The sequence below is a fragment of the Onychostoma macrolepis genome, chromosome 21 (genome assembly GCF_012432095.1).
Source record: "Onychostoma macrolepis isolate SWU-2019 chromosome 21, ASM1243209v1, whole genome shotgun sequence".
Taxonomy (NCBI): domain Eukaryota; kingdom Metazoa; phylum Chordata; class Actinopteri; order Cypriniformes; family Cyprinidae; genus Onychostoma; species Onychostoma macrolepis.
Window position 1 is genome coordinate 22,928,277 of NC_081175.1, and position 22,364 is coordinate 22,950,640.

Consider the following 22,364-nt stretch of genomic DNA (forward strand, 5'->3'; position numbering starts at 1 on the left):
GTAAATATTCCTATAAGCCTTGTTGTTATTGTTAACTACAAGTAAAATTAATTAAAAAAAAACTGTCTGTAATTGAAATTGAAAAAATAAAAATAAACATTGTCTAGGTAACTAACTGAAATAAATAAGCAGTACTTAAAAATGGCTCAAATTTAAACTAAAATAAAAATAAATTAAAGCCATATAGAATTGTATAAAAATAAAATGGCAAAATCTATTAAATGTAAACAAACATTAAAATAAAAAATAAAAATACAAAAATAAATTATTTAAAATATGAATAAATACTGTAATACAATTAATCAAATAAAAATAAAATATAATAGGAATAATATCAGGTAAGAATGAAATAGCACTGATCAACAATTAATTTCTAGTTTCTATAAAATTAATTTCAATAAAATAATTGGATGTAATTTAATGCAATGCATTTTTTTGTAAATTAATTTAAAAATGCAGTGTAAAACACATCAAACTCTGTAGACTTACTTTAGGGGGAAAAAAAGCTTGTCTAAAACTTTTGTAGAGAGCAAAAGTTGCCACTATCAGTATCAGAGCAGAAATGATCCATTTCAGTTTTTTATTTTATTTTATTTATTACCATTTTCTCATCTCCTCTTCCCATTTTGTTTCTCCAGCTCTTACCATGAGACAAAGCGAGACAGTGACTGTCTCCACAGGAAATGTCAATGATTTTAGTGATGCTGAGCTCCTCTATCAGTCGAGGTCTGAGTGAGGTGGTCTCAGACGAGCCGCAGCCGAGACACGAGCCGCAGCCCCACGCAAACACCTGCAACACACACACACAGCAGAACACAGAGACATGAGAATTTATATGGGTGTATAACGGTACATATTTGCTCAGCATTATATGTGAGGTTATGTATACCTGGCCAGCAGATGTCAAAGCCAGTGACGACTGGCTCCCAGCACACACTTTTCTGATAATAAAGCCATGTAGGGCTTCTATCACTTTAGGCCTGTACACACGGTTTGTGTCCCCATGTCCCAGTTTACCTGTAACACAAACACAGAGTTTACATGAACAGAACTGCCTCTAACATGGACAATAGTAATTTAAGGTGCGTCTAATTCAGAGGCCGTGTTTGCACTTGTTTCAACAACTGGCTCTATATTTTGCCTTCTGAAAACTCTTTGCGACAGCTTTATTTCAAACAGGTTTAAGCCTGTCAGCAGATGTTACATCTGATAGTGCTACAATACAGAGCAGAGCACTCTGAAGGGTACACGGCTTTACTGTCTCATATGTACACATGTACCATAACAAACCACAAAACTCCTATGTATAGCTGTTAAAATTGTTATGGCAAATAGAACTTGAGTCAAATATTATGCCTTTTTGTGCCGTTTAATTCAAATTATTCGATTAATTTGAAAAAGCATGAAAATATATTTTCAGATAGCCATAGGGTAAACAAAAGCAATGCATTATGTTTGAATTAGTGTTGTCAAAAGTACCAACCGCGATACCATTCGGTACTGAAATTTTAAAAACGTCCATTTCCCGCTAAGATTTGAGCGCTGTTGAGCGGATCCTTAAACAGCACTGATTGGTCATTGTGTTCACGCGCTCAACAGATAAGTCTGTGATTGGCTTCAATGATCATCTCTTCACGCTCTTCACCGAGCGCTTCATTGATCATTGAAGCCAATCACAGGTGTATCTGTTGAGCGCATGAACACAATGACCAATCAGCGCTGTTTAAGAATCCGCTCAACAGCGCACAAATCTTAGCAGGAAATGGACGTTTTTAAAATTTCAGTACTGAATGGTATCGCGGTTGGTACTTTTGACAACACTAGTTTGAATTAATTATTAAATGAACTGAAAATGATAGTTAGACAGAGAGACAGACAGACAGACAGACAAAGATAGATAGATAGATAGATAGATAGATAGATAGATAGATAGATAGATAAACAACTAAAAAATAAGTAGATACCTAAAAAATAAATAAATCACAATTAAAACAAATAAATAATGACAGACAGACAGAGATGGATGGAAAGAACGAACGAACAAATAAATGATAAATAGATTATTTTAGCATCCCTCCAAGTGCACTTCATGTGTGAGGATGATGAAAATGGTCATCAGAAATTGAACTGATTTTAGAGGAAAATGTGGACTTCTACAGAGAAAAAATAAATAAAAAAATGTAATACTACAGACTATGGCCACTTTAATTAAACATCAGCATACCGTTGTCTCCTCCTCCAAAGGACCAGACGATTCGTCCATCTTGAGCCACAGCAATGGTGTGAGAGCTGCCACAGGCCACTTGCCCGACCCCACTGATGTCCTTCACCAGAGTGGGCACGTTACGACTGTGACTGTCGCTGTGACCTACATGACAGGCAGACAGAGGAAAACGAGACTGAGACACACAGGCAGAACTTCTGACACAACAGTCTGACTCAGTCTGAGGGCTCAGGCGTCCCATCGACTGCCTGGCAAATTATTTCTCTGTGGATTAAAAAGAGCAAACTCTGAGCAGTGTGGACTATGCACAGCAGTCATTCAAACCATAAAAACCAACTCCCAGAAATCAATAGTGAATTGTATTTCACTGACAACACTACATCTGAGAATAGATCCTCAGGCCTCAGGTGTGTGTGTGTGTGTGTTTAGTGATGTTGATGGTCTGTAAGAGGAGAATGATGTACCGAGTCGACCGAAGTCGCCTTCCCCCCAGGTGTAAAGCTCTCCATCATTAGTCACCGCTGCGCTGTGTCTGTATCCAGCAGACACACACACCACCATCTGCAATACACACACAGGAAACTCACACACTCTGACAAATGCAATGATGAGATTTGTTACATTTTTCTGAAATATTAGTGGATGTTAGAGTGTTTTGTCGTTACTAGGGCAATGCTATGCAGTTGCTAAGGTGATCCGACTGATTTTTAACAAGGTCCACGAGCCGGGGCTCGAACTTGGGACGCCTGAAGTGCAACGGCGCTACTTGTTGGTGCGCTGCCCACGAGGCTACTGGTGCCAACAATCTGGTTGATTTTTAACACGTTATGTTGTTGCTAGGGTGTTCTGTGGTTGCTAAGGCATTGCTATGTGGTTGCTAGATTGTTCTGATTTATTTTTAACATGTTGTTGCTATGGCATTCATGGGTTGCTAGGGCTTTGCTATGTGGTCACAAGAGTGATCTGGGGTGCGTTTCCCAAACGCAACTATGGTAGCAAGTTCCGTCGTTACCAATAGAGTTCAATGGAATTAATGACCATAGTTAGCTAACGATGCTTTTGGGAAACGCACCCCTGGTTGATTTTTTAACACATTATGTTGTTGCTAGGGTGTTCTGTGGTTGCTAAGGCATTGCTATGTGGTTGCTATATTGTTGTGAGTGATTTTTAGCATGTTGCTGCTATGACATTCATGGGTTGCTGGGTCTTTGATATGTGGTTGCAAGGGTGATCTGATTGATTTTTAGAATGTTGCAATGCAGCTGCTAGGGTGTTCCGTGGTTGCTAAGGCATTTCTATCTGGTCGCTAGGGTGATGTGATTGATTTTAGCATGTTACGTTGTTGCTGGGAAATTCAGAGGTTGTTAGGGCATTGCTATGTGGTCTCTAGGGTGTCTTGGTTGATTTTAGAATAGTGCTATGCAGTTGCTAGGGCATCGCTATGTGGTTGCTAGTGTAGTTTCTATTGTGCTCTGGTGATGTTAAGATGCTTCTATGGTGTTGCCAGGGTGTTACTATATGGTTTCTAGGGTTTTTCGCATGTTGCTATTCGGTCGCTAGAGTGTTTTGTGTTTACGAACACATTTGTATGTTGTTTCTAGGTTTTCTGGGTTTGCTAGGGCAATGCAGTCGCTAGGGTGTTGTGGTTGCTAGGGAATTGTTGGGTGGGTGCTAGACTGTTCTGGGTGATTGCTATGCAGTTTTGATTGTGTTCTTGATTTGCTAGGATCATACAGTGGTGTTACAGGTTATTGCTGGGTGTATACATTCTATATTCTGAGTGATTTTATCATGTTGCTATACAGTCACTAGGATATTGCTATGTGGTTTCCAGGTTGTTGCTATATGGTTGCTAGGGTCTTCAGTGATTTCAGCATGAAGCTATGCAGTTTATGATGCAGTTGTTGTTTTTTTTGCTAGGACACTGCTGTGTGTTTGCTAGAGTGTTCTGGAGGATGGCTAAGGTGTATTTCATTTCTATGGTGTTGCTAGGTGGGTGTTAGGGTGTTCTGGAATGTTATCTACTGATCCGAGTCAAAAGAGCTCAGGGAAATGCTTTCAATCACACTCACATCCAAACATACAAATAATAATAACTTCTGCATGTAGAAAACAAACTCTCTCACCTTTCCTAACAGCGGGCCTTGTATAATCTTGGGGTATTTCTGTGTGGCGCTGTTCCCGTGGCCCAGTTTGCCGTAATCTCCGTCTCCCCAGCTGAACACCTCTCCCTCCGCCGTGACAGCCAGCGTGTGTCCGTCTGATCCCTTGGAAGACGACACCTTCCTCATGGTACGAGGCGGCTCCAGAACCAGCTTCTTGGGCATTGACTGGTTATTAGAGTCTCCCAGTCCCAGCCGCCCATAACTACCCTTCCACAAGCCTTCACTGCACCATCTGCAGATACAGAGAACGTGCAGTACTGGCCTGCCTCAATCTGCAGGTGGAAAGAGAAGAGTACCGTTTAGAGCCAAGTAAATTGAATCACCGTGATAGAGATTGTCTAAACTGTATTAGTGAAAGGGCACAGTTTATTAAGATGTGGCTGCTGTTTTCCAAATTGCATTTCTCAATAATAATGAAAAGACTTGTCTATATTAAATAGCAGAGACTTCAAATTAGTCTTTGCACAACACATACTCTGTTAGTTAGAGAGGAAACAACGAAATTTAGTTTAATAAGATGGTCTATTATTATTTATAATGCAGTCAGTAACAAATATGAAACTGACTGCATTATAAAGTATATACTGTTAAAATATCTAACTAAATAAATTCTTGTGGCCTCAAAGCTGTAATAAATGGCACAAAAATCTTACATTAAATAAAGCTTAAAAAATATAAAAAAAAAATATATATAGAAATTAAACCTATGCCCTTTAAAATTAGACAAAATATGCCCTTATATTTTCAAATTTCAGTATGCATATTTAATTTGATCATTTTACAGAAAACAAAAATTTAGCATGCAAATAAATAAATTTACAGATCCCACCCCTTTTTCTCCCTATCACTTCTTGTCACCTCTTAAATCTGTAAATAAAAAAAATGTTTAAATGTAAAATAGAACTGAAAAATAAAAAAAAGCAAATATGAAAATATATTTTAATATGGATATTTAATGAAATCATTTTACAAATTAAAAAATAAATAAATAAATAAAATTATCCCTATAGGATGCATCTCACGCAGCTAACAATGTAATTTAAATCTTCTATTTTTTTCTGTCATACAGGAAAGTGGAACCAAAGTCCTCCGTAATTTGAAAATTGGAGTGTTTTCCAGTTTTGTCCATCTAATATGAATGAGCTTACAGACCAGACTGAAAAATGGGACCTTTTAATTAAAAGCTTTTTTGTAAAACTGTCAAATTGAGCATTGCGATCTCTCTCATTAAATTTTTCTTGGAGAGATCTGTCTCCTCCTCGTGCTGTTTCTGTTGGAACTAATGTTAGCTTCATGACGGCTTCCAGTTATTTGGATTTTCAATACTCTTGAGTAACATAAACCCACACAAACCATTTGTGCATCGCTGAAGCCCTGAGCCAGTTTGGGCTGTAAAATCTTCTCCAGCGTTCCCTCGGCGAGCTGATGGCTGCTGTTGCTGCCCCACACGTACACCATGACAGCATCATTCTCCGAGCCGGAGGAAGAGGAAGAGCCCGCGCTGCATGAGCACAGGCAGTTAGAGGCCAGGATGCAGATCTACAACACACACACACACACACGGATTAAAGATTTGCTTTATAAGAGTCATAGAAGACAAAGCTTGACAAATTTCTAATAACACTGTATATTACAGAACACTTGTAGGTTTATTTGCACAAACACACCTCTTCAAAGAGGCAAAGAGCAACATGTGAGAGGCTACAGAGTCCATCTGCATCCTTCTTCAGCACCTGAGTATTGACGGATTCACCACGAACAGCCTGGAACAAACAAACAAATTAAACCCAATAATACTAGCAGCTGCAATATCTATGGCTAATTGAAGTATGGTAGAACCAATAAAATTAGTAGCATACTTACTGTATGCTACTGAGACCTCTATGTGATCAAGTTTTTTATTCATTGTGCCTAACCACGGCCAAAAAAAATTTCAGAATATAATGAAAGAAGAGACAGATCCTTTCTCCCATGTTATGATGTAAAGCTGAGTAAAATAGATTATTAAAAAATAAAATAAAAAAATTGTAGGGTGGGGGCTTGTTTCTATCAATTGGTTGTTGAATTAATGATTAAAGGTACAGTTCATCCAAAAATGAAAATTTGGTCATCATTTACTTACCCTCATGTTGTTCCAAACCTGTATACGTTTCTTTCTTATGTTGAACACAAAGAGAGATATTTTGAAGAATTTTGAAGAACGAAACAGACGTTGGTCCCCATTGACTTCCATAGTAGGAAAAGAAAAACTATAGAAGTCGATGGGGACCATTAAAGGGATAGTTCAACCAAAAATGAAAATTTTATGTTTATCTGCTTACCCCCAGGGCATCCAAGATGTAGGTGACTTTGTTTCTTTAGTAGAACACAAACAAAGATTTTTAACTGAAGCTGTTGCAGTCTGTCAGTCCTATTATGCCAGTCAATGGGCACACAATCTTTGGGAGAAAAAAAAACATGCACACACATCCAAATTTAAGCCAGAGGTATTATCAGAGGTAAAAAAATTATATTAATACTGTTCAGTTTCTCGCACAAACCGATTGTTTCGTGTCTTAGGACATCAATGTATCGTCACGAGCCGCAGGGTTTAATTTGGATTTGTCTGTGCATGTTTTTTTTTCTCCCAACGATTGTGTGGGAGAAAACTTCATTTGTGTTCTACTGAAGAAAAAGTCACCTACATCTTGGATGCCCTGGGGGTAAGCAGATAAACATCAAATTTTCATTTTTGGGTGAACTATCCCTTTAACTGGTTGATTACTAGCATTCTTCAAAATATTCTCTTTTATATTCAACATAAAAATTAAACTCATACAATTTTGGAACGACATGAGGGTGAGTAAATGATGACAAAATTGTCATTTTTGGGTGAACTATTCCTTTAAGAATTATGAGGTCAGAGCAAATTGGAAAAGAAAGTAAACATATGCACAAATAAACCGTTCACAATCAGATCAATAGCATGCATTAAGAAATGGATAGGGTAAACATAATGCTTAGAATAGGACGCAATGTGTTCCAAATATGGACTCTTTCCAAGACATCTTGGTAATGGCTGGTTAATAAGATTCTAAAATAAAAGCATGCATTTATGTTTTTAAATTCTCTAACACCACCCATTCAGATGGTCGATTAAATTATATGAACACAAAGTGAAACGGCAACCCAAGTCACTTCTGTAATTGATTAAAACAAAAGATTCATAGAGTGATACAAAAAACGTAGAGTAGGATTTGTGAGGTGAAAGTGACCTGAACGCCAAAGTTAGCTAAAACGCAACATCTAAATCACTATTTGTCTATTGGTTAGCATTACCCAGTGGCCCAGGTGACATTAGCATGAAAGGAAATTAATTTATTATGTTTTGATTGAAGACTGAGAAGATAGTCTCTGGTTTCATCTCACCAATGTACTTAACCAGCTAGCGTTTCAGAGAACGAATTAACTTGGTACTCAGGAGTAGGAAAATCTTTAAACAAACAGTTCCTTTAGTACAGGGAACAAGTTCTGTTGAACTTCAAGCACTAAAGCCTTGAAGTAGACATATTTCCCATTGATTAAGACATGAATAAATTAGAGCACGGCACATGGCAGGTCTGGTGTGGCTCAGGCGGCTTTCAGAGCTGGGAAGACAGCCAAGAGCTCCCGGTCAAATGAAAGCCACAATCTTATTTAGAACAAGGAGAAATGTTCAAATCATTCCTACCCTCCATGAGAGGAATACAGAATAATGGTAAACTACTGTATGGCCGTAATGTATTATCAGTAGCAATTAGCAACAATGATTTGCTTTAAGTGCCGAGGGAGGGATGAACAAATGGAGGAAAGTGTTAGCCTAGCCTCAGCGCAGTAACCCTATACCCTCTCTGCATTTGAAAGAGGCACAGCTTTCTATATTAGAGCCCATTAGTATCACTGTATATTACTTCACTCATGCTATTAGCATGACCACTAGGTCAACCGCATGGCTCAGGAACACACCGTGTGCTGGCGCATCTGTTGCAGGGTTTGATGGATCAGCTCGTAGCCCACTCCAACTGTTTCAGACGTGGGGGAGGAAGCGGAGGCAGCCAGCGCCACCTCCACCCACTCCAGAAGGAAGCGCAAGGATCCTCTTTGTAAGGCTAACGAGAGGAGAAGCTCCAGGGATAGCCTGCGACCTGCCCGATCTGCCCCGGACCCACTGACCGCCGTCTTCTTTAGGAAGTCTCCAACTTGTGAAAGACAGTCAAGCCCCACTGTTGGGATCTTGTTCTCGTTGGCCAAGGAAAGAGGAGGCAGGGCGGCCAGGACTGAAGATGCGGTTGCCAGTACCTCGTTGCACAGAGCAACGTCCGGTGGGTTCTCAAGACGCCCCCGCTGCCAACTCTGCCTCAGTAGGGCGAAAAGGAGACTCAACCCAGTCCGGACTCCCATTTCAATAAGAACATCTGTGCCTGACTTTGAACGGGAACTGCCTGCTGGCCAAGGCTCAGACACTGACTCTAGAGCTCCCCCTTCTGCACTGGAGGATGAGGGCTGGGGAGGCAGCGGTGCTCGGAATCGGTCGTGATACTTGCTATGGAGGGCATAGAACACCCTCTGGAGGATCACCAGTCTGTGGTGCAGGGATAGGGCAAAGGGGGTCCTCGCCAGCATGCGGTGGGCAAGGCATCGTTGACTGTGGAGCAGCGCAGACAGATATTCCTCCTTTTCCTCCTCGGCGCTGGATTCGTACTGGAAGTCAGGCAAACGTGGACCCATTAGGTCCTGCACTGGTTGGGCCAATCCCACAACCTCCTTGTTGTAGACCAGTTTTGCATAGAGGGCTGCCGCTCCGTGCCGTGTGGCGGTCTGAACGCTGTCTTCCGCCGCCCAGGAGCTGTTCAGGTGCTCCTGCCACTTGAGCATCACGTGGGTCTGAGAAGGCACCATCACTGTACATTATTCACATGCAAGAGGCACATAACTGGAAGAGAGAAAAAAAGAAAGAGAAAATTAAAAATACTGTTCAAGACCTAGAAAAGTTTGAAGGTTTCCGGTACAAACCCCACATGGAATGGGACACTATCAATGTAACTTAGGTGTGGTTACATTTACCATTGCTCTGCGAAATGTCATGGACAAATTCCAGCCATGTCAATAGGAATCTGTGTGATTGGGAGTTTTGTGTGAGGGTAAAATAGGTTTTGCTCATGTTCAAGCCGCTCACGTGAATTCGTGAGCGGCTGTGGGGAGGGGGAGGCTGTGAAAGCTGTTGAATTAAAGGGATAGTTCACCACAAAAAAAAAAAAAAAAAAAAATCTGTCATTAATTGAGATTAATTGAAAAAAACGATCGTCTTTTCATATTTACGTAAAGCACGAAATGAACATGAATAAACATCAGAAAGTGTTTTATTTCAACCATGGAACACATAATTTTTCAAGTTTAAGTCCACCGAAGTTAATCTACTCTCTTGTCTGATTTGTGGTTAAGGCTAGAAGGCATACAGCTGCGGCTACTGGGCATGTGCATTTACATATTTTCCGATCCAACAATATGACGTGAAACCTATGAAAATGATTTTAAAAAAGCACATGGCGCAATAGTTTCATCACTTTACAGTGTCACAGTGACTGTCTTTTTGCAGTAATTGTAAAGGACCTGTCATAGTTTACTGAGTGGAAAGATGACGAAGCGATGCAAGGTTAGCTGCATTGAAAACAGATGAGCGCACATATGCATTTAAAGCTCCCGATCGGGGCGAAGTTCACAGGATTTTGTCCACAGAATGATAAGAGCACACGTTTTGACATAGGCCTATTATTTTATTATTTAACACAGTATTTAACTTAAACACTGCAAGCCATGTATACAGCACCGGACATGACAGGTTTTCTGGTACGCAAAGTAATTTAAAGGAATTCCTTAGCTTATTGCCGTTAATGTGGCAGCCAACAACAGAACAGCTTAACCCTCCGCACATTTTCATATAGAAAAAGTTTCAATTCAGTCAATCTTTTTTACCCTGTTTTAACATGTATTTCTATGAAGACCGGCCGTAGCTGTCGGGTAAGATGGTGGATAGCAGCGGCGGCACATAATATCCGCATTCTGATTGGTCAGATCGCCTGTCAATCAAGCTCTTTACGAACGGTCCAAACTTGTAAAACCTTCATTCATCTTTGGAACGCAAATTAAGATATTTTGGATTAAATCCAAGAGCTTTCTGACCCTGCATAGACAGCAACGCAACTGCCACTTTCAAGGCCCAGAAAGGTAGTAAGGACATCATTAAAATAGTCCATGTGACATCAGTGGTTCAACCGTAATTTTATGAAGCTACAAGAATACTTTGTGTGTGCAAGTAACAAAAATAATGACTTTATATAATTTCTTCTCTTCTGTGTCAGTCTTCGATGCACATTCACAACAGTAACATACATGCTTTTTTATTGCTGCTGATGCAAGAGTCAGCATTCTGATGTAGAACATGGATGCGCTGCGCCTTGTTTACAAGCAGAGGAATGAACACGCATGAGTTGTGGTACCGTTGTGAATGCACAACAATTAAGGTTGAACCACTGACGTCACGTGGAATGTTTTAACGGTGTCCTTACTACCTTTCTGGGCCTTGAACGTGGTAGTTCCGTTGCTGTTTATGCAGGATCAGAAAGCTCTCGGATTTCATCAAAAATATCTTAATTCATGTTCCTAAGATGAACGAAGGTTTTATGGGTTTGGAACAACATGTGGGTGAGTGATTAGTGATTTTCATTTTTGGGTGAACTCTCTCTTTAAAAATACATTTAATTTGAATTAATTTTAATTTAAAAAAAAATCTAAATAAATACATTTAAATAGATAATCTAATCCAAATGTATGAATATAGTTAAAAATTTAAATAAATAAATATTTTAAAACTTTACATACTTTGAAATCCGGAGGCTGTTTTAAACAATAGGCACCACAATTGTTGACCTCTAAGATGCCTCATTGTTACTAAATAATAAGGAAGAATTACATTTATAGGCAGCTCAACAGGTTTTGGAACAGAGCTTATGTCTAGCATCTTCACAGTTTTGTTTGTTATGGTGCATCTTGCATTTCCAATGGAAACTATGGGCATGTCACCCATGATATTCAAATTATTCTTTGACCAATATGTGTATTGCAATGATTCATTCTTAAATTGCTGTTATATTTGGTCCCTCTCAATCCAGAACGTGGTTACATCCTCGTCAGAAACAGACTACAAACAGCTCTCCTCCAAAAACAGACGTACACTCCTCCAGGGTCTTTCTGAAGGAAATTTCTTGACAGCCTGCGCTTGTTTTCCCCAGTCAGGATGTAAGAAATGTACCAGAGAACATATGTAGAAGTAAATCAAGGTCATTTTCCTGAGGCACGGTTTGCTTAAACATGAGGAACACACATCGACTTATGCACAGCTTACTTATACGCTGATGACAACAATAGTCAAGCGCTACAGATAAATAGCGAATCACTGGGTCTCACATCTTTGGGACTCATTAATCAGAAGGTTTAGACTTCACCCTAATCTAGTTAGTATGTGTAAAACTGATTACAGACTCCAGCGGCTGTAACTAGCCTACAAATAACCTAATGAGAGATGATGTGAAGATGAAAACAGCCTGACAACACCAAGGGTTCACCTTTCTGGATCTCTTTCCAACCTCAGAAACAGTTAGCCTTCATCTGAAGATGTAACAACCAATCTCTCCTCTTGTTTCGAGAGCTGTGACATTTAAAAAAACCTCAGTTTGAGTATGCGATGCATTAGTTCAAACTATAACCTGTTAGCTCCAAAGAAAATGGAGACATTTTATTATTCCAGCATTCACTTTTTATGGCTATCTATCCCCTTAAATATAAGTACAACTAAGTAATGCAAGTTTTACACAGTAATAGTATTACGATGCTCTGAAATACCTGATTCTGATTGGTCAATCAGATAATCATTTGTTTTCATAGCTGTAGTCATATAACCAACACTGAAGATTAACGGATGCTGAAAATGGCAAAGCTCATCACAAGAATAAATACATTTTAAAATATATTAAAATAGAAAGCAGTTATTTTAAATTGTGATAATATTTCACAATATTACTGATTTATTTTTGATTAAACCTGACGTGAAATTTAACATGAAACCTTCAATCAGTAACATGATGAATCGAAAACTTGCACAGCAGTATATGATCTAAAATGGAAATCCAGCACTAAAACCTCGAATGAACCAGACACCATCAGCCTGAGAATTGAGCAAGCTGGACGCCTGCCTCAGTTTCTCTCACATCAGTGAAGCCGGTGGCCTTCTCGTCACTTCGAGCAAGTTTCCACCTCCTCCCGTTGGTCAGTGTCCATGAGCAACATGACCCAGCACTTCCACGTCTGCCCTGAGTCTTACACCCCAGAATTTATTACACCCGACAAACAGCCTCTACGGTTTCACTATGTATAAAAATAAAAAGGATTCTTCTCAAAGCTGCTTCACAGTTATGTGGGAGGTGGTGTGGGACCGAGTGTCACATTCCCCGGGAACTCTGACTAATCTTACAAAAACCATGACAATAACAAGTCCTTAATGTGGCGGACTGTTTAAAGAGACGCTGAGCTTATACTCTGAGGTGTTTACCACAGACATACTGGCGTGTGTACAATCCGCTGGGTGTAAATATAGACAATCTTCAGTTACATGTTACTAATAATAATGAGAAAGAGGTAGTTATGCACCCAAACAGTAATTTTAGAGCACGTATAAAAATAGACCAGAGAACATACAGTTTTAAACTAGTGTTGATCTGATAGCTGTTGGGTGTGCTTTTCTAATTAAACTAAAGGACAGAATAACAGCTGGGATATTCCCGCCGAGCAGTTCAGATGTGTTGGATATAATATAAAATTTTGTGAAATATTTTAACACTTTAAAATAATGGTTTTCTATTCATAATACATTTTAAAATGTGATTTATTCTTAACCCCTTAACTGTCACTCCCAGTTTTGAACATAGACATTATAGTGCACTATCCAAACTTAAATTTTTATAATTCATGAATGAAAACATTTTGTAACATTATTTTGATGTACCATTTCCATGGTAATGCAATGTTTGATTTTAAAATGGGTTTCAAAGGATGAATTTTGATATTTTAAGTTTTCAACTGATATATAATTTCTTATGATTTCTAATACGTAATAGACAAAAATGCAACTAAGAAGACTTTCTGTGACAAAGGTCAGAACTCCTGTTATGATGTAGATTTTTCAGGTCCACTCCAGTGTTAATTTTGGCAGGCATTTTTGATTTAGTCTTAGTATTTATCTTGAGACGAAAATGCTTAATAGTCTTAGTCACATTTTAGTCATTTGAGTCTTTCATAGTTTTAGTCGACGAAAATTCATTGTATTTTTGTCAACTTTTAGTCATTACTTTTAGTCAAAGTGCCGTTAACAACATTTATTTTGGTAGCTATTTTATATGTAGTATTCAAACAAAAATAGGCATCAATTCTTCTCTCTTTAGACCAAATCAATTAAGCTTATGAGAAATTTGAATCAAGGATTGAATTTGGAAAAACTGGAATAAATTTTCAGTTTTTGGTAGAGATACAAATTAAACTCATTTTTCAGATACAGTAGCTTTACTTAATTATACATTTATTTAACATCTTTTGTTGGTTAACATTTATGACACGGATAGGAATGCTGTCCCTTTAAGACGGAAGGCATGCATGTAATACTGACACACATTCAGTTTTCACCCACCTGTTTACGCTCACTTAAGCCATAACTGACTATATTTACGTGAGATACTTTACACAATAGACATTTGAACTGCTGTGTGTGTATTTGAGCACCAAGAGCTGATCGCGCGCTGTATGAGAACTGAAGAAGCGGAGCGTGCGCGAGAGAGAGCACTTCTATCAGCGCGATTCCGCCGTCACTAACTTTAAGTTAATCGACAACGAACTGTGACTCCCGGGAATAACGGGACATCTGGTCACTCTATCCCTAAAAAAACCCCTTCAGGTGCTGAGGCCATTGTTTCAGATCGCTAGTTGGCGTTTTAATAGCCTATCTGTCCGCTGTGGTTGCCATACTGAGACTAGATATAAACGCCCCTCATCTGATTGCAATCCATTGACAGAGACGCATATTTTGAAAGACAATACAGTTAACTTAGCCTATAGGATGTATTTTGAATGTCCGGTAGTCCTCAAATAACATTTTAGTCCCATCTCGTCTTGTTAATGAAGACGTGGCATAAATTTCGTCATAGTTTTTATCATCAGATATGAATTTTAGCTCGTCAACGTCTCGTCTTAGTCACAGAAAAAAGGTTAGTTGACGAATATTTTTCGTCTTCGTCGACGAAATTAACACTGGTCCACTCTTGTCATAAATGAATCTATTACTTTTCCTACATTTTTTGACAAAAAAAGTGGTAAAATATCTATTTAGGAGTCTTAGACCTTTCCAACGATATATAGTTTGTCATGATTAGATTAGGATTTAATTTTAAAATAGTGAAGTAAATGTAGGCGCCCAAGCGGCAACCTCCCGCTCCCTCTAGTGAAACCAACACGGAAGTGACTAAAACTGCAATTCATCGACTGGCCGCACATCGACTGGCCGCACATCGACTCCCCATGTTAAAATGCCCAACTTTACAGCAGAAAAAAACATGTTTACAGCCTGGTACAAAAAATTATTTTGGTCTATATAGCTAATTTTGCCCTTCGTGACAACTGTGAGGGGGGTGAATTTTTTTAGAACTCATCCGTTTAAATTATATTAAGCCTTAAAGTTCTGCATAATTAAGGGCGTGGCCACTTGAGTGACAGGTGGACTGCCGCGAGCTCTGCTCCAGAGTGTGAAACTCTCTAGTGCGAAACTTAGAAAACTGGCTTTAATGATTTGTATTTGTACAGAAAAATATAATTATAGGTAGGACACTGGGAATCTGGCAATTAGATGTTTTTTAATCGTTATTGCTTACAGTGCTTTGTTATATGGAGCAGTTTGTTAGATCGCGATCTCTCTCATTTGTTTGTCTAATGAAGTGCCAACAGATATAGAAGTACACAATAAACGCGGTAGACTTTAATGGACAGTAAAACAAAGGCAGAATACCGTGTAACTCCAGGCTGGCACAGTATTGACGAACGAATGCAAACATATGCAGAGCACTGTAACTTATCTGAGCTTTCCAAAGTCAAAGCGCGGTAACTGATGTTATACTGTGTTCTGCCTTGGTTTCTCCGGGGCTTTTCTCCATGATACTTAAACACATGATAAAGGAGGTCATTAATGTCCCAAAATGATCAATAACTCATTTTCGACCAAAAACGAAGTTATGGTGTTCTGTCTTTGCACGGCAGCACTACTGTCACTATAGAGGGGCGTGGTTTCAGCTCAGCTTCACCCACGTCCCGCCTTTTTGCCCATTTTCGATTATCCCCGAGTGACGCGCGGTGACGCGCTTCCAAGATGGCGGCGGTCGGCTCCGCCCACTTTAGGCTTCAAAAACGCTTTACAGAAACCTACGGGTGACGTCACGGAGACTACGTCCATTTTTTTTTACAGTCTATGTAGGCGCCCCACAGAGGGGACGGTGACAGTTAAGAGGTTAAGGTCCTTTCCTTGCACACATTTTGGTATGCGTTTTCATTTTTTTTCGTATTTGTCATCCTTTCCTATCAAAATGCTTGCTATGGATGTGAAAATGCAGAAAATCGAATCTGGTGCGAATTTTTTTTTTTAACGACAGATGAATGTTTCGGAGGCAGCGTGTAAACATGATTGACACAACGTGAGGTCGCATTTATTTTTTAACGTGTGCAAATTTCAGACGGGAATTTGTGCAAAGACCTTTACTATGGCAAAGCTGAGTTTTCAGCATCATTACTCTTTAGTGTGACATGGTCCTTCAGAAATCATTCTAATATGCTGATTTGCTGAAACATTTCTTCTTATTATCAATGTTAAAAACAGTTGTGATGCTTAATATTTTTGTGGAATCCAAGACACATTATATTCAGGACTCTTTGATGACTAGAAAGCTCAACAAAAGAGCATTTACTGGAAACAGAATTATTATTATTTTTTTAAATTATAGGCCTAATTGTCTTTACTGTCACTTATGATCCATTAAATGCATTCTTGCTGAAAAAAAACCCATAAATTTATTTTCATTTAAAAAAAAAAACAATACTACTAAACCCAAACTTTTTAATGGTGGTGTATATGCCATTAACATGGTTGGGGGAAAAACACAACATCTTGTGAAAAATCTAATAAAACACATATTTTGACAAGATTTCTAATCAGAACAAATCACTGCCCATCCTGTAAGTGACGCCATTTTGGTGGGAAAACAACAGCACAAACACCAATAAGCACTAGCAACAGATTTTATTGTTTGTATGTGCTGTTACTATGTTTGTTTAACCTTAAATCATTCAATCCAGTTTGATAAAATTACAGGCATCATTATGATTGAATAAAAAATTCAAAAGATGGCTAAAAATATCCACATTAACCATTAAAAATATCAAACTTAAATATTAATATTGACACCCTCGTGCAAGCCAACTCTCAATGCCTTACTAATTTTAGCATCCTGTTAATGTCTTTGTGTAAATAATCACATCTGACCAAAGCATGATTATGAAAGTCTGCTACATCTTTTTATGGAAATACTTTCTTAAATTACAACACAAGCATATTATCGTTTAATCTTTTTACAGAGTTCAAAAGAGTGCTACATAACAATGAAGCATTAAAAATTCAATCTGCTGTTTCTTTTGTCTTAATAGCAATAATTCCTGAAATGTTTTCAAGCATTTCTTGGAAACCTTGATGCAAATGAGCCCACAGTCAAATGACGGAATGCCCGAACAATGGGAACCACAGGGTCATTCCCAGCCACAGAGGTGAAGGACTGAGCTTGAATCAATCAGACAAACATAAAGCTGTCTAGTCAAGATTTTCCATTGCCAAGTGCTATCTCTGTTGACCTTCTGTTGAAGTGAGACTGAAGTGGATTCAATTCAGCCAGTCAGAATGGTCTGGGGGGGATGATAGACTGAACACCTGACTGATCCAGGGCAAATGCGACAACTAAAACTTCCGTCCAGTCTGATCACATTTCAGACAGAGGCCATCAACACATAGGGCACACCAAGGTTTCAATGCACAACTATGAAGCTGAGCTTTGAGGCTTGTGTTGAATATGAGTGTAAAATGTCTCCTGAACACTGTATAAACATTAAAGGTTTCATTTTTTCATATCAGAAGTGTCTGGCTCCCGTTATGAGCTCTGGATCAACTTGTTTGGACCTCGAAGTAAACAATAAAGACTCTGATTATGAAACGCACCATACTGTCATGCACTAAGTTGAAGCTCTCCTCTCACAGAATTGAGAAACTAAATGATTTTATTAAACCTAAAATAATCATTCCTTTTAGCCAAAGTAACTGTCAGTACACTTCTGGAGAAACCATGTTAAAGTGCTGTCATCGTATACTCGCCTTCACATCATTCCAAACCTTTATAACCGTTTTGCTTTCCTCAATGAAATGCAAACTAATATTTTGCAGAAGAAAATATAATGAATGTCAATGAGGACTGAAGCGGTCAAGATCAAAATCGACAAAAAAGGAAGCATAAAACTAACCCATATGACTTGTAAACTATATTCCAAATCATATGATTGTTTTATTCGGAAACAGTACAAACGTTTTATTTTATGTACTGAAAATTTCCATTGTGGCTCTGAAATTTAATTTACACTTATGCAGAGTGACCACACGTCCTCATTTTCATGGACATATCCTGCCCGGGGTTTCTAAATTGCCTAAAATTTGCATTGGTTTGACTGTTCTCTGTAAGTCCCGCCTACTCACATGCTACGATTGGTCGATTATGTATAATGCCTGCGTTCTATTGGTCAATCTTCCTTTCAGTCACGACTTTCAGCAAGTATGAAAACAATACGAGAAAAGACAAAACCTGGACAATTTAGGCAGTTTAGAAATCAAGTGGAAACACAAGAGGAAGTATGGTCACCCTAGCTTACACACATTCAAAAATTGCAGCATGTTTGATTTTACAAATGATTGCAAGACATGCATAATGTAATGAATGACCAATGATGTTTGACTTCACTGGCATCGAACCTGAGGCAGCACATTTTGATATATTTAAGTTCGAATATGTTTGCAACGATATTAGGGTGAGTAAATGCCTTTTATTTTGGGGTGAGCTGTCCCTTAAATGCCTTGTTCGAAGAAACAATAGTGATAATTCATGGGTCACCTGTTCTCTGCTGAAAAGACCAACTTAGGCCTGCATGAATTTGCATGGTTTGGTGCTTGTCTAGCTGGTTAACCAGTAGAAAACATTCTGTTTAACCAGCATGGTCCATCTAATGAAGCTGGCTGACCAAAGGAGGCTTTGTTAGGGCTAAAAACAGTACAGACATCAACATCTAAAACCACAATGGTCTTTTCAACAGGGTTGATGGGTTTGAACATACCATCTAGAACCACTACACCACATCACCCCCAAGAAATTGCTATTTGTTCAGCATGGTGAACCAGAAAGCATCAGATATGATCTGTCAAACAACCCACCATGCATCTAAACCCCGATCTGTGCCAAAATACAGCACATTATGCAAAATGTAATCACAATTAAATGAGTTACCACAGCAACATGCATGAACCGTCACTTGGGAAAGACTTACATTGTTGCATCAGCTGGGACTCAAAGCAACAGTGATAGATACAAAAATAGCTGACATATGAAGCTGAACTGTTTAACGAACTATTAAACCACATCAATTACGACAGATACGACAGCCCACCATTCATCAGATCGGATAATGTCGAATGAAACATAAAAAAGACAGTGTATATAATGCTTACCAATCGATCCGATCTCCTCTCTTCCTTGTGTCATTCACGCCCAGCAGATCAACTGCCCCCTGCAATGCTCTTTAAACCGGCTGCCTACCAGAAAGGACGGGAATCCTGCGCTTTATTATGAACCATATCCTGTATTTACCTTCACAAATACACACTTTTGAATTAAATATAACTAAACGGCACCCGGTAAAGAAGAGTTACGCAATGCGAGGACGAAATGCCGGTTAATCTCGCGCTGAGGGTGTTTATAGTGGGGTAGGTTGCCGCTCCGCAAGCTGTTGCCATGAAAGATAGCGGCGTTCGTTTTCGGGAATGCGCGTGCAGCGGTGGATTTTACGCATACGGCGTAGTGTCATGACGTCATGACGTTTCTATCGTATGGGTCCGTTATGTCTAGCTTTTGTTTATGAGATGCTATTTGCCATTGCTGTATTTGATATGCAAGTATTTAGTTTATTGTTATTTATCTGGTAACATGTTATCATTAAAATATTATTATAAACTTATGCTCACTTTTTCATTTTATTTTAAATATTCATGTCGTTTTAAAACGCTTTTGCATCTCTTTGAGATTTTTGCTTTGCACATTGCGACCCGAAATATCACAAAAAATAGAATTACAAAGAATAAATAAATAAATACATATTTCGAGGCCTTTTAAAAGTCGAAAATAGTGACATACAATGTGACCCTGGACCACAAAACCAGTCATAAGGGTCAGTTTTTTGAAAATGAGATTTATACATCCATACAGTGTATAGTTGGCTATTGCTACTAATATACCTTTGCTACTTATGACTGGTTTTGTGGTCCAGGGTCACAAATAATTGAATTTCTTCTGACAAAACACTTTTCCAACCAATTTTACTATTTTGCTTGACATTATTACATAAAAGCGTAATTTTAATAAATAAGTTTAAGGACAAAATCCCAAACAAATTAAGTCAGTGAGTGAAAACAGCTGACAACCAGAACAATCTGATTTAAGAAACAAATGCTTTAATATTTTGAATTACATTTTATTTTCATATTTTCTGTTGCTCTACTCATTTTAGTTTAAGTTTTAGTAATTTTGTGTTTGTCATTTTTTTTTAAATGTATATAATGTTGCCTTGTTAACTAGCAGAAATGAAATAAGTTGAAGTTTTTTTAAATATTTTTTTCCAAGTAATGATTTTTTTTTTTTAAATGGTATTAATTTTAGTTAATAATATTAACCCTTCTTGAGCAGGGTGGTCCCACTTTATATTAGATGGCCTTAACTACCATGTACTTACATTTAAATTAATCATTCGATACAATGCACTTATTGTGTACATACATGTGTTTACATTGTACTTATATTTTTAAAAATATCTATATGTAATTACATCTGTAATTACACTGTTAACCCACCCTTAAACCTACCCATACCACCAAACCTGTCCCTAACCTTACCCGTATCCCACCTCAATAGCAGCAATTGTGTTTTGCAATACAATATGAACACAATAAGTACATTGTACTTATTTTTTGATGTAAGTACATAGTAGTTAAGGCCACCTAATATAAAGTGTGACCAGCAGGGTTGTTATATAGTGCATGATTCATATATACCACTACTTTTATTGTGTTTTTGTCATTTGGAGCCCCATTACATTAATTTTGCTTAACTACAAAACCTCCAACAGAAGCATACTGAGCCAAAGAAAGTTTTTTTTTTTTTTTTTTTTTTAAATGTTTCATTACAATTAAGCAAAATCAAAGTCTTTTCTCTTGTCTTAATTCTGAAATGGAATACAGTGAAGTCACTTTCTTCTGCAACCTTCTAATCGTAGCGCTCTGCAGTTTTAGCTGTTTCCTGAAAGCCGTGAGCTCGCCCTTGTCATATGCGTGATCCATGGAATGACAAACTGTGTATGATGACAAAGAGGTTTGACAGTTTGGGACACTTAATTTCTAGCGATTATCGCCGATTTGATTGCACAGATACTATTTAAACTAAACTGAGCTAGACAATGACATCTCTGAATTCAATAATGAAATGCCTTTAACTGAAAATTGAGTGTTTAATCTTATCATTATACATTACTGACACTCTATCCTCCAATTTGATACTGTTAAGTGCTTTGACACAATCTGTATTGTAAAAGCGCTATATAAATAAAGGTGACTTGACTTGACAGGGTTCATGGCTATATGAAATGCTACATCGTCCACTGGGATGAATCTCTGAGACCCCACTGCTTTCATGTGCTTAAGGACCCTCACAATCTCCTCCACAGCTTTAGTGCTTCTCAATACAACATCCCCTCTCCTCGGCTGGTGTATTAATGGTGTGATCACCTCTGCGACAAGTGGACAAGGAAGAAAAATATGTTTTTTGTTGTAATTGTAGAAAGGCACACTTGGCCCAAACTGTTTGTAAAGAGTTATCTTCAGTGCATGGACAGAACATAAACGAGAAAAGGGAGTTGGCTTCCACTTTTATCAAAATAAAAGGAATGGAACAGAAGGATATACAGAAAAATGGAAAAAGGCAGTATTAATAATGTAATATATATATATATATATACCCACATAAGGATAAAAATGCCTTCAAGATTCGACTCGGCGAGATCCTGTTTTAAATCAATTAACAAGATCAAGATGAACATTTTCCAGCGGAAAGCGTTTATAAATTGCTGCTAAAGAAAATTTAAATAATTGATAGTAATATTTACATATATTAAATAACTTACAAATAAAATCTTATACTATTATACTATTTAAAGCTACGCACGACGGCATATAAAGCTTCAAGTCCAAGGCAACGAGCAAAGATATGAAACTCCAGAACAAAATGAGTTGTGTTTACAACCAATTGTTCTGGCGTTTGGCAAACCAACTTATGGTGCATTTCCGCCAACTACTGGACTGGAGTCTGTGGAGCGTCAGGTTGGAGGTGGTTAAAGGCAAAAAAAGCACCAAGGAGTATCAAAAAAGGCACATAAACGACTGTGCTCTATTACAAGTCTTCTAACGTCACAAAATTACTTTACGTGAGGAATGCACTTAAGTTTAGTTCGTTAACAAC

The 22,364-nt window shown here is 38.2% G+C and overlaps 1 protein-coding gene across 1 annotated transcript in view; it reads right to left on the bottom strand.

Annotated features, from left to right (window-relative positions):
* The window catches only part of LOC131529167 (probable E3 ubiquitin-protein ligase HERC1), an 86,327-nt gene extending 66,637 nt beyond the window's left edge, over nt 1-19,690 (bottom strand). Inside the window, 10 exon segments of the mRNA XM_058758724.1 lie at nt 646-790; nt 890-1,017; nt 2,225-2,368; nt 2,689-2,785; nt 4,351-4,598; nt 4,601-4,661; nt 5,743-5,928; nt 6,057-6,152; nt 8,374-9,340; nt 19,310-19,690. Coding sequence (XP_058614707.1) covers nt 646-790; nt 890-1,017; nt 2,225-2,368; nt 2,689-2,785; nt 4,351-4,598; nt 4,601-4,661; nt 5,743-5,928; nt 6,057-6,152; nt 8,374-9,306 — 2,038 coding nt within the window. The 5' untranslated portion in view covers nt 9,307-9,340; nt 19,310-19,690.
* Nucleotides 19,691-22,364: the final 2,674 nt, after the last annotated feature.